The sequence below is a fragment of the Ahaetulla prasina genome, chromosome 3, assembly GCF_028640845.1.
Source record: "Ahaetulla prasina isolate Xishuangbanna chromosome 3, ASM2864084v1, whole genome shotgun sequence".
Classification (NCBI taxonomy): domain Eukaryota; kingdom Metazoa; phylum Chordata; class Lepidosauria; order Squamata; family Colubridae; genus Ahaetulla; species Ahaetulla prasina.
This window is the reverse complement of record NC_080541.1, coordinates 175,374,462-175,387,362: the sequence shown is the minus strand read 5'-3', so window position 1 is coordinate 175,387,362 and position 12,901 is coordinate 175,374,462. Positions and strand designations below refer to the sequence as shown.

Genomic DNA, 12,901 nt, shown 5'->3' with positions numbered 1-12,901 from the left:
TTTTCACAATGGCAGTTACTCTAACTTTTATGCATTCTGACCTTGTAAATTGCTTCTTTCTCTATCTGGCAACAAACTAATACTCTAAATTTACAATATTTAATTTATTTCCTGATTCCAGCAATTGGGTTAAATCAAGCCCCTTCAAATCTGTGATCACTGTAACCAGTAGATCATATGATTTGTCATATTTTTCTGCGGTGAAATTTGAAAAGCATGCCATCTATATTATTGCTAGCATCTGTTCTTCAAGATAATGATTTGCTGGAAAATATTGTTATTAGAGAAATCAGTCTTTCTGCTGGTGGAAAAAGTGATTTCATATACATGTCAGCCTAAGTACATTTCTTTGCAAATCTTTTGCTGTAATTTTTGAAATGGATGCCAAGAAAGTTAAACAGTGTGTTTCCCTTTGCAATTGTTCATGTCCTCCTTTGCTTATTCAGATATCTGGTAACCCTAGCTAAAGCAATTCTTGATAGATAATTCTGTAATAATAATACTATTACAATAGTATTAATGATTCCTTCACTGATAAAAAAAATCATCCTCAAGCTCAGGGGTGAAATGCTACCGGATTGGGCCGGATCGCGCAATCCGGTAGCGATCGTGGCCAGTAGTTCGGCGATCTGGTAGCAATGTTGGAGCAAAGCTCCATCCACCCACCCGGGTATCATTACTTCCTGGTTTTAACCAGGAAGAAGGTCTGCACACTTGACATGTGCACTTCCTAGCCAGTAAGGAAGGTAAGTAGATTTCACCCCTGCTCAATCTGTTAAAGATAATATTTATTTCGGCCTTGCCATCACTGGCTTTCATTGCTTTCAGCCTGCTCCATGTAATCCTTACTGGGTCATTCTTAAAATAGCCAACATAGCTAAGATTAAGTGTGTCAGAAGAATGGTTATCTTCTGTATGGACATCTCCAAACATTTTGTGAAGCCTTTCTGGGTTCAACAATTTAATCTTCCCTGTATATTTTTTTTCGTGTGCTGTCTTTGAGAAGTTTATGGCTTTAAAGAGATAGCTTCTCTCTTTTGAGGCCCAAGAAAGACAGTCATATATGAATTATTAGAGATCAGCACAGAAAGACCAAGTCTAAATCTTGGTGGGAGTCATTTGGATCGTCTTAGAATCTAAACTGGACTTTCTTTGCCTGGTAGCTAAATTTATCAGGAGGGCCTCAGTGGGGGAAACTGACCTAAGGAGATTTTTCATGTTAGATATTAAGGCTTCCACCGAAAGTGATGAATTATAAAGTTTTTAGCAACGAAGAAGGGGATAATTCTTACTTTGTTTTTAGCTTACTGTGGTGGCTCGGTGGCTAACACTCTGAGCTTGTTGATCGAAAGGTCGGCAGTTCAGCGGTTCGAATTCCTAGTGCCGCATAATGGGGTGAGCTCCCGTTATTTGTCCCAGCTTCTGCCAGCCTAGCAGTAAAAAAAAGCACGTAAAAATGCAAGTAGAAAAACAGGAACTACCTTTGGTAGGAAGCTAACAACATTCCGTGTGCCTTTGGCGTTTAGTCATGCCAGCCGCATGACCCAGGAGATGTCTTCAGACAGCTCTGGCTCTTCAGCTTTGAAATGAAGATGAGCACCGCCCGCAAGAGTCAGGAATGACTAGCACATATGTGTGAGGGGAACCTTTACCTTTACCTTAGAAGCTGTTGTGGAGAATTCCACCAATGTCAAGCCTGTTATGGCAGAATAGAGCTGAAATTTCTCCCTTGCTGTTCAGATTCTTTTTTAAATAACATTATTTGGAGTAATTCATCATAGGTTGGGAGCCTCTGGTAAGACAGTCTGTTATTAACAGCAGCTGCTTGCAATTACTGCAGGTTCAAGTCCCACCAGGCCCAAGGTTGACTCAGCCTTCCATCCTTTATAAGGTAGGTAAAATGAGGACCCAGATTGTTGGGGGCAATAAGTTGACTTTGTATATAATATACAAATGGATGAAGACTATTGCTTGACATAGTGTAAGCCGCCCTGAGTCTTCGGAGAAGGGCGGGATATAAATGCAAATAATAATAATAATAATAATAATAATAATAATAATAATAATAATAATAATAATAATAATAATAATAATAATAATAAATATATATATGTTATTTTACTACCTTTACAGTATTTTATTTGGCTCTACTGCTGCTATGATAGAAACATAACCCTACATTTTTGTTTGTGCTGTACTGAAAACAAAAGTACTGATTTGAATAAATATTGATTTTTTTAAATTAAAGTACTGTGGTACTACACTGTTGTTTTGTCTAAAGAACAGCTTTTTTTTTTCTTTTGTATATATCTCAGCATGTGGTAGCGGGTGGCTGAACGCGTCTGTGCTTGGAAGCTAAGTAAGTTAGAGCCTGCCTAACTTAAATAGGAGACTACCAAAGAGGACCAAAGATAATTTGGGAATTTAAGGAACATCCTGGAAAATGAAATGGCAAACCAGTTCTGTGTTGCATGGATGTATAAAGTCACCAGGAATTTTCTCCAGGTTTCTTATGGAGACCTTACAGCAGAGTTTCTTAACCTTAGCCACTTAGCCTACCTGGCTAGGGAATTCTGAGAGTTGAAGTCCACTCATCTTGAAATGGCTAAGGTTAAGAAACATTGCTTTCCTATATGGTAGAGTTAGGTATAATAGGCTATTTCACCCTTTTAAAGTGCCAGAGAAGGTTTCTTTTAACAGCTGAGTTTTCTTGCCATAGGTGCTCCAGACCCTACTGCAGGAGCCAGTATTGATGATGAAAATTGCTGGCATTTGGATGAGGAACAGGTTCGAGAGCAGGTGAAGCTGTTCCTCTCCCAAGGAGGGTACTATGGCTCTGGGAAGCAACTCAATTCCATGTTTGCTAAGGTGAGACATAGATTCCCTTTTCTATCACATTTGCGAAATTTTTTACCCTTGAAGTTTTATAATATTCTTTCCATTTGCTGTTCTTTTCTCTCAAATCCTCAACATTTAGGATTTTATATCATTCAGTCTTTTCCAAAGATGGACTGGAACTGGCATGTTAAATTACATTGGTGCAATGGCCACTAGGAATCAAAAAGAATATTATATCTTAATCACAATTAGCTTATCATTAGGTATTTCCACTCATGCCAATGTTGTTTAGATAGACATTTTTGGTGCTTTCTGGTGATTAACTTCACTCAAGGGAGATTTATCAATCAATCCTTTGTAGTAGAGATTTTGGTTTTAATAAAGGATTGTAATATAGAAAAGTAATAGTGGAAAAAGTGGAACATATAACCTTGTGTTTCTCCATTGCTGGATTTTGGCATATGCATGTATGCAGACATGCACAACCTCATCGATACTGTTGATAATAAGTAAAAATGCTATCATTATATAAAGCCATCTGAACAACCAAGACTTGCTTATGATTCAATAGCAGCAGTGGGTTGGGGTTTTTTTAATAATTCCCCAGAAAAATCCTGTTGTCAACTTTGAAACAACTATGGCCAAGGCCATATTTATGCTTCCTTAGTTTCTTAGTTGCCACTCTTTGGGGGAAGAGGGGGTGGGGTTAGAAGGAACTGGAATGAGGTGCCTCAGTCCACTAGACAAAACATCCACCAGACGCAGCATGTGAACCAAGGTCATGGCAATGAACATCTGCTGAGACTGAGGGGAAAGAGCCTGCTGCACTGATTGATTAAAGTGACTCAAGACACCTGAGGGGGTTGGGAAGTTTCTATTCTTTTTATTACTCTGAAGCGTGAGAATTACCCAGAGTTAGCATGAACTTTCTAAGTGCCGATAACGATGTACTCAATAAAAGGTCTTTCAAGCCTGAACGGAGCTTCTGAGTCCTGAACGTTTGGGTTCATTGCTCGGAACCATGACACCTGTAAGGTGAGTTCAGCTAAAAGAAAGTGACTGTAGCAGTGGTTTTAAAAGCAATTACTGAAGGCTTTTTTAGAAGTATGTACTGCCTTCACTTGGAATTCAATGCTCTCAGTTTTTATTGTAAATCAACAGAATTTGAACAATATAGCAGATTGTTCTGTCATAGGACTATCATGAAAAAGGAATACCTAGAATCCTTCTTATAAATACATATAAATTCCAATATGAACTGTATGAATGAACAGAACAACAGTAGGTAGACAGTGTATAAGAGTATTGAAGGCATATGTTCAAAGTATAATTATTCAAACTATATAAAGATATTTGCACTGAATTAATCTATGTATGCCTCTAAGAAAAAAAAATTAGAAAGTACATGACCTGAGACTAATCCATAAACCTTAATGTCTAGTTTTTCATAGCCAAATGCAGTCAAGATGGCCAAAATATTAATGACATACAAAAATTGTTTGTTTTTTTAAAAAAGGAAATACTTGTATGTATGCATAATTGCAAGATTTATTTTTAAAACTGTTCCAAATATATTGTTGCAATTTTATATCAGTCATTCATAGAGAAATGGAAAGATAGTTAATCATATTTAGGACAATCTATATAATTAAGGATATAAGCAGTCCTTTCTGGATCAAACCTGTTGCCATGTAGTCTATCAGTCTATTCTCATTTTAGACAACTAACTATACAAGGAAGTTCACTAGCCTCCCTGCAAATAGCCTTATAGGCACTTAGATTCTCATCAGGACTAATAGCCACTGACACCCCCATGCCATAACTTATTTTATAAAATATAAAGCAAAGAATATTGTCGGTGTATACTTTGATCCTTATTCTAAAATGTTCCACCTGAGCATTACACATTTTGAGAAAATATTATTCTAGAACCTAATGCAGTGACGGCGAACCTTTTTGGTCCTGAATGCCTAAAGCGCACGTACCCCCAAAATACAATATGAGTGCCCCCCACGCATGTGCCCTGCCCCCCACACATGCGCCCTACCCCTCCATGCATGCACGCATGTCCCCCATGCATGTGCCCCCCATGCTCCGTTTTGGCTTCCAGGTTGGTGGAGGAGGCCCTCCAGGCCCAAAACAGGGTATGTGGGGGGCACATGTGCATGCACAAACCTCCAAAATGCAATGTGACCGGCCCACGCATGTGCATGGCAGAGAGCTCTGAAGACCTGCTGGACAGCGGGATGCGCGCATGCATGCGCAGTGGAGCTTGGCTGGGGCAATGGCTGGTGTGCCCGCAGAGAAGGCTCTGCGTGCCACCTGTGGCATCCGTGCCATAGGTTTGCCATCACAGACCTAATGTGTTAGAGAAATTCTAGTTAGATCAAGTGATATGTTCCCTTGCAGAATCCAGCATGCAAGAAATGATAATTGGAATTCTGTAAGCAATTGTATCTCTTGAGCAGGATATGCCTTCCTATATTTGAAAATGTCCAGGTATGGTGATTCCACACTTTACTTCAAAAATCTAATATAAAAGGTCCTAGATATCATTTAAACCAAACCTTTCTCTTTCAAATAGAGTTTGCATCAGATTACAAGTAAACATTTTTACTTGGAATTGTTCAGACTCTCAAGAACCCATCATTGTGACGGATTTGAAGTCTGAAGTGAAATATCTACTGGTATTTCCTCAGCCATGGGGCATTTCCCCCCAAATTATAGAACAGTAAAGGGAGACAAGCTGATTACCAAGAATTCTCATAATCTAAACCCACATTCCAAAGTATTTTTTGAGGAGGGAGTTTGGAAATTCAGTAATCCACAGAGCATTTGGATTTGATCATTGTTGGAAATGTGGATCGTAAATTTGAATATATCTGGCTCAACCTCTATTGGCTGGAGAATATGAAAATCACCATCTTCCTTATCATATTCTTTATTAATGATTTTGTATGCCTCTTATTCTCAGGAAAAATGCTTTCTTTGGCTTGTCTGAATAGCTTGATATTTGTTCAGGGAGTTTTACTCATTAGAGACATTTTCACAACCATGTAGGCAGCTTGGTGATGGCAAGCTTTTTATCGTTTTATAAGAAGTACATAATCTCTTCCCGCCCCCCCACCGCCCCCCCCCACAAAAATCTGGTATCTCCATTCCTGTCAGTTGTAACCAGGATCAGTCAGGATAATCAGAGTTGTAATTTAACTCCAAATGTATGATGGGACACCCTATGGGCAAAGTGTGGCAAAGACTACATAGAAGCTAACTCATGTCACCCTTAATCCAATCCCTATATGATTGAAAGTCTACATGTCCTCCTCTTTTATCTTAGGTCCGTGAAATGCTGCGCATGAGAGATTCTAATGGAGCTAGGATGCTGACGCTGATAACAGAGCAGTTCATGGCAGATCCACGTCTTGCTCTCTGGAGACAACAAGGAACAGGCATGACTGACAAATGTCGACAACTGTGGGATGAGTTGGGTAAGTCCAGCAGTTTGTAATGCCTGAGGCTAAAAGGAACTCGGATCGGAAAGGCTGCAAGAAAATAGCAGATGACGTATAGTGGCAGCTGGAAACCATACAGAGCTGGGAATAGCATTACTATAGGCCATGATGGCGAACCTATGGCACGTGTGCCACAGGTGGCACGCATAGCCATATCAGTGGGCACGCGAGCTCAGCTCCGGTGCACGCCAGCTGATTTTCGGGCCTTCTCGACCCACCAGAAGTTTCCTGCCTCCAGAGGGCCTCGTGGAATGGTGGGGAAGGCCGTTTTCGCCCTTCCCAGACTCCTAGAGAGGCTCTGGAGCCAGCTGAGAGAGAAAAACGGGCCTACCGGGCCATTGTGTGCCAGGAGTCGGGGCGGGGGGGTTGCATGTGCATGCGGGGGCCAGGGCACATAGAATTATGGTGTGGGCATGCGCTCACGCGACACACACCCCCGGCACGTGATGGCAAAAAGATTAGCCATCACTGCTATGGGCTATAGGCTACATGAGTTAGTATATGAGTTTGTGTCTATGTGTGTGTGGGACAGAGGGAGGGAAAGAGAATGGTTCAAAGTAAATTTTAAAATTAGCCTTTCTCCTCAAAAATAGGAAATAAAGTTAACCATAAGATCTTTCCCATTATCTGCTAATTGATTCTTTCTATTGGAGATGCCAGGGAAATTTTGTATACAAAAAGTATATTCTATAAGCGATCTATAATCTCTCCTAAAAGTATTATTCCTCTTTTCCCAGGGCATATGCTTGCACTGGAATTTAAATAAAATGTTTTTATTTCATCAACTTCATAAACATAGATCAATACCCAGAATTTGTCTGAATCTCTGGGTTTTGTGCAGTCATGGTAATTGGAGTAGAGACTGCTAGGGAAATAATATATTTGACCTTAGCTTGTGACTTAGCATTGAGAATCAATATCTAGGATGTCAACTGATGTTGGATGCATATAGACATTTTGTAAAACAGTGGAACATCATTGAAAGGTTGCAATAGCCCTTGGCATGGATGTGGGAGCTTCAAAGTTTTCATCTCCATTCTTGAATAATCGCAATGCATAATTACATCTGAAACTTAAAATGAAATTAAACTTAATTAGATACATCAAATGAAGCCTAAATCTTGCACGGACAATTGCTTGCCATCTTGACCAGTCACGATTTATATTGATATATTATCATCAATTGTGTTGTAAATGTTGTACCTTGATGAACGTATCTTTTCTTTTATGTACACTGAGAGCATATGCACCAAGACAAATTCCTTGTGTGTCCAATCACACTTGGCCAATAAAATTATATTCTATTCACCAGTAATAACTTCTGGCAGTTCTGAATATACCAACAAACTTTTTGATCCTGCCCATTGATCTTACTGAAAGAGTTAAATTTGGTGAGGCAGCCCCCCCACATTCTCACACTGGCTGCCACCATGACAACAACTTCAAAGTGGCAGGTGCAACCAATGATCAAAGTCCTGCCCTTTTTAAATGTGTGTTCAATGTGTGTTCAACACATTTAAAAATGGGGAAAGATTTCAACTGACCAGTCATGCTTTTATTATAATATAGATCAGGGGTCTCCAGCCTTGGCAACTTTAAGACTTATGGACTTCAACTCCCATTTTATTTTTTATTTTCCATATTCATTTCAATGATTTGGCCAGTGTACAGTATAATCACTTATACAACAATCAATCCTATACACATATTATGCTCAATCGGGCCTGCTCAGCCGCCACTCCCTTCCCTGAACCTTTCTACCCTTCTCTACCATCTTTTACTTTCCCCAACCTTCCTCCCCCTCACTTTCCTACTTCCTCTCCTCATTCTCACTTCCATCCTTTCTAACCCTCTCTCTTCCCCTCCTTCTTCTCCTCCTACCCTCTCTTCCCCCTCCCTTCTTTCCTCCCTCCCTCCCTCCCTCCCTCCCTCCCTCCCTTCTTCCTTCTTTCTACTCCTCTCTCCCTACCTTTCCCTTCTGGAGTGTTTGCTGAGCAGCCCCGACTTTAGACCATTCCAGATTATTTAATTCTACAAATTCCTGTACAATGGCAATCAATCAATTTCTAATCTTCCCCCTTCCCCCCCTTCCCCTCCCACCTCTCCCTACCTCCAGACTTCCCAGAACAGAATACAGGGTATAGTATCTAACAAAAATAATCTAAAATAAAACATAAAACATGATCCTCAATCATTTCACACCTTCACACTATCAATTCCCTTCTTTCTTAAACATACTAATACAAAACAAATCCTAACTTCACTCAAAAATCAGTTGGTATTTTTTAATCTGATACTTATTTTGAATATAATCAATCCACTTTCTCCATTCCAAAATATATTTTTCTTGTGTATAGTCTTTCAAATAGGCAGAAATTTTTGCCATTTCTGCTAGATTTGTTACTTTACTAATCCATTCTCCAGTTGTAGGTAAGTGTTCTTTCTTTCAATATTGTGCAGCAGTTATTAAGTTCAAAATCAGTTTAGTCTCTATAACAGTACAATCTGGAATAATTCCTAATAAAAAGAACTGTGGAGCAAACTTAATCTTCTTTTTCAAAATGTTCTGCATCATCCACCATATTTTAATCCAAAAAGCTTTAACTTTTTTGCAAGTCCACCATATATGATAATAAGTAGCATCCTCACAATCATATCTCCAACATTTTGCTTTCACGTTTGGATACATACACGACAATTTTTTCGATTCTAAATGCCATCTATAAAACATTTTATAAAAATTTTCTCTTAAATTTTGTGCTTGTGTAAATTTAACATTCCTCACCCAAATTTTTTCCCATGTCTCTAACATTATAAGTTGTTGAAAATTTTGTGCCCATCTTACCATACAATCTTTAACCAACTCCGTTTCTGAATCAATTTCTACTGAGGATTTTTTTTATTTCTGATCAAATCAAGGCATTGAAAATTCCAGATAAATGTTCTTACACGATTCTCTCAGCTGAAACACAAGAGGAAAGCTGGTATTATCGTCACTGAAAAATTTTGAAGCTTTAATCCCATTGCAGTGATATTAAGGATTACATCCTAATTGAGTTGAAAACAGTTGGATTATAGCTCAACCTTAATCTTTGAGCAGTTTTAACCTTTATTTTATTTACTGCTGGAGACCAGAATGGGGAAGAAAACAAAATGTGGGAAAAATTGGCTTGTTTCGGGTGAAACATCAAATGAAAGCGCCTGAGGCTGACATGCTTCAGTTATTTCTCTGTTGGGCCTTTTGCTAGAATCTGGCAAACTGTGGATTGTGGAAACCAGTTGGTAAAACCAAGAGTGCATCAGCTGGAGGCTTGAACTTGTAATTCTTTGGCATTCCATCTAAACTGAGTAATTGTATTTATTAATTGAACCGTTGCTAGAGTTACTATTGTTCTTCCTCCTAATGGAGAATAGTTTCTCCTCACAGCAGAGGAGTTAAAGACAAATATCCACACTGGAGTAGTATTGTCCAGAATATTTGTCTGTAGTTCTAGTCATACGTGCGGGATCAGTGAGGTTTAAGAACTGTGCTCCTATTCTATACCCAAGCAATATTACCTCTGCTATTAAAGTAACTATTTTTGTGGTTCTGCAGTGAAAAAATTAAGAAAAATCCCTTACTCATTTATAATCTGGTTTTTCAAAAAATACAAGGTTACCCAGTTATTTTAACTATATGCATACCAGTAGTGACTGAGATTTTGAAAGATTGAAAAATATTCCAATTGAGTATTTTATGGGAGTCTACACATTTAATTGGGAAAATAACTTTAAAAAATACATAGGAATTTAATATGGAACAAGAGGAGAGGCAAGGATTCAACTAGCTTTGTTCATAAAGGATAATCATTATAGCTAAATGTTAACATTGATTTCTGTAAAGGTAGTCCTCATCTTACAACCGTAGAATCCAGGTGTAAGTCATTATGGTCACAAATGACTATAATGATGAAGTAATTTTTTAGTCTGTTTTACCATGGTGACTAAACAAAGGCAGCGGTGATTAAGTGAACCTATTTTTGAAACAGCATTTATTGCTGGAAATTAACAAAAAAAGTTGCCAGAAAGTGACAAACAACATTGCAAATTGAAGTCACGTGATTGTGAAATGCCACAAGAGGACATAAAGCTGACCCACCCAACATATGTGGTCATGTGACCAGTGTGTATGTGGGAGGGGGGGTACAACTATTTACAATGGCTAGGTATGGTTTCCTGGCTATAAAGCACCCATTCCATGGCCGTTGTAACTTTCAGAGATGATCAAATGATTGATTGCAAGTTTTAGACTACCTGTGCAAACATAAGCATGCATATTTGAAGATAGAATGTGGATAAAATGGGAATGCTATAGATCAGTTAGGCCATCTGGGAAACATACTACAGCATTAGTAAGCAAAAACCAAAATATCTCAAATATATTGCTTTGATGCCTTTCCACAACAAAACAGAAATACTCATTTATGATCCCATAAACATGTTGTGCAAAAAGGCTCCATTTTCATTAGAATTCCAGAAAATATCAATATATGCCCAACAGATGTCTAGTGAACACTGATCTGTGTTTTATATTATCCTTATGTTGACATATTGTTTCCCCTGACAGTAACTGGGATCATATTTCAGAAGAGCATGCAAGGGGAAGAGGGCAATTAGATTATTTCCCATCCCCTGCCATTCATTCCCAGCAGCCTGAGGTTGGAGAGCAGTTGTTTTGTATAAACCCAGAAAGAAGAGTTTAAAAACCTGCCACCCAGGAGTCAGATCTATATATTACTCTACGCTGAGCATTGTGGCTCTTTATCAAAAGAACTGATTCTTTAAACTGCCAGCTTTGGAAAAGAAGCCCTTCAGGAGCAGACTTGCCAGCTAGGAAACTTCAAAAAAAACCAGATCTGTAAAGCTGCTTTTTTTTTTCCTGTTCAGTATGAGGAGTGAAACTCTTAGAAGCTCAAGGATGGCTGCCCTGCATTTATGGCTAGGCTCGAAGAGGAAATCCCCAAGCCACCCCAGTTCTATAATGAAGGGGATAGTCTGAGAAATATGAGGGAATGGGAGATGCTTAGCAGCAGGGGAGGCTGGGAGTAGCTATTTACAGATTCAGGGCAGTGGTGGGTTTCAAATTTTTTTACCACTGGTTCTGTGGGCGTGGCAGGGGAAGGTTACTGCAAAATCCCCATTTCCTCCCAATCAGCTGGGACTTGGGAGGCAGAGAATAGATGGGGGCGGGGCTAGTCAGAATTTTTACTACCGGTTCTCCGAACTACTCAAAATTTCCATTACTGATTCTCCAGAACTGGTCAGAACCTGCTGAAACCCACCTCTGATTCAGGGGGGCCCTTCTACTCTGCCACTGACTCCCTAAGCACTCAAAAACATTTTTAAAAAAAATAATAATCCACACTTCTAACAAGGAATGCAAAAAAAAGGGGCCGGTTTAGCTCACGCTGGTAAAGCCTGTTATTAAGAACACAGTAGCCTGCAATTACTGCAGGTTCAAGTCCCACCAGGCCCAAGGTTGACTCAGCCTTCCATCCTTTATAAGGTAGGTAAAATGAGGACCCAGATTGTTGGGGGGGCAATAAGTTGACTTTGTAAATATATAAATAGAATGAGACTATTGCCTTACACACTGTAAGCCGCCCTGAGTCTTCGGAGAAGGGCGGGGTATAAATGTAAACAAAAAAAAACAAAAAAAAATCATTATCTTGCCTCCAGCTGATACAGGAGCTGAAGGAGCAAAATGTTTCTTACTTGGTTCTCTATCAAAATGGAAATAAATGGCTTGCTCTGCTCTCCCATCTCCATCCACATCCTTATGTCCTGCTGTATGCAGTTTTCAGACTGTGTCCAAAAAACCTCCCTGAGCAATTCCTAGCAGGGGAGCTGCCAAACCACAATGTTTCTTGAAACTTCTGTGGAGGGCTGAAACCCTGGGTGAGGCAGAAGTTTCTGTAAATGGAAAAGAGACTCTCCACAGCTCTATGGAGTCACAATCTTTCCTAGGAGCAACTAATTTATTGCAGTTTTTAAACACACTATAGCTGAACCAGAAACAAATCTGCTTGGCTGTCAAATACAGCTAGTGCCATGGGATCATAGATGTCTAAGCGATGGTTTCAAATGGAGCATCTCATATGAAGATGTCCTTAGAAGTATATGGAAAAAAACCGGAAAGGGAAAGATATAGAAAGATACAGATATAGAAAGATTAAACGATAAAAAGACTGACCATTAAGTCCAATGTATTGGTTTGTTTTGATTTAAAGCCCCTCAAGTAACCTGGCCCTGCACCATGATCCAGTGCTGCTTACTCCATTCTAAAGATAACATTTGCACAATTTTGTCACAGATACCAAGTACAACACATTTATAGACTCCCGTTAAACCAATATAAGCATGTAATTGGTGAACATTCATCTCGGTGAATCGCAAAGCATAAAGGCCTATAATCCCTGGCTTTGAATGAAATTGGTTCAGGCTTAGGAGGAGCCCCCGCCAATCCCAGTTCTAAGAGGTGTGAAACCTGCTTAAAGTGCTCATCCTGAGAG

General features: G+C 39.3%; 1 protein-coding gene across 2 annotated transcripts in view; it reads left to right on the top strand.

Moving 5' to 3' along the window:
- Positions 1-12,901, top strand: part of ZSWIM5 (zinc finger SWIM-type containing 5) — a 152,425-nt gene that overhangs the window by 122,452 nt on the left and 17,072 nt on the right. For both annotated transcript variants that reach the window (XM_058175242.1, XM_058175241.1), the window contains exons 3-4: positions 2,720-2,868; positions 6,176-6,326. In XM_058175242.1, coding sequence (XP_058031225.1) covers positions 2,720-2,868; positions 6,176-6,326 — 300 coding nt within the window. The remainder of the gene's footprint in view (positions 1-2,719; positions 2,869-6,175; positions 6,327-12,901) is intronic.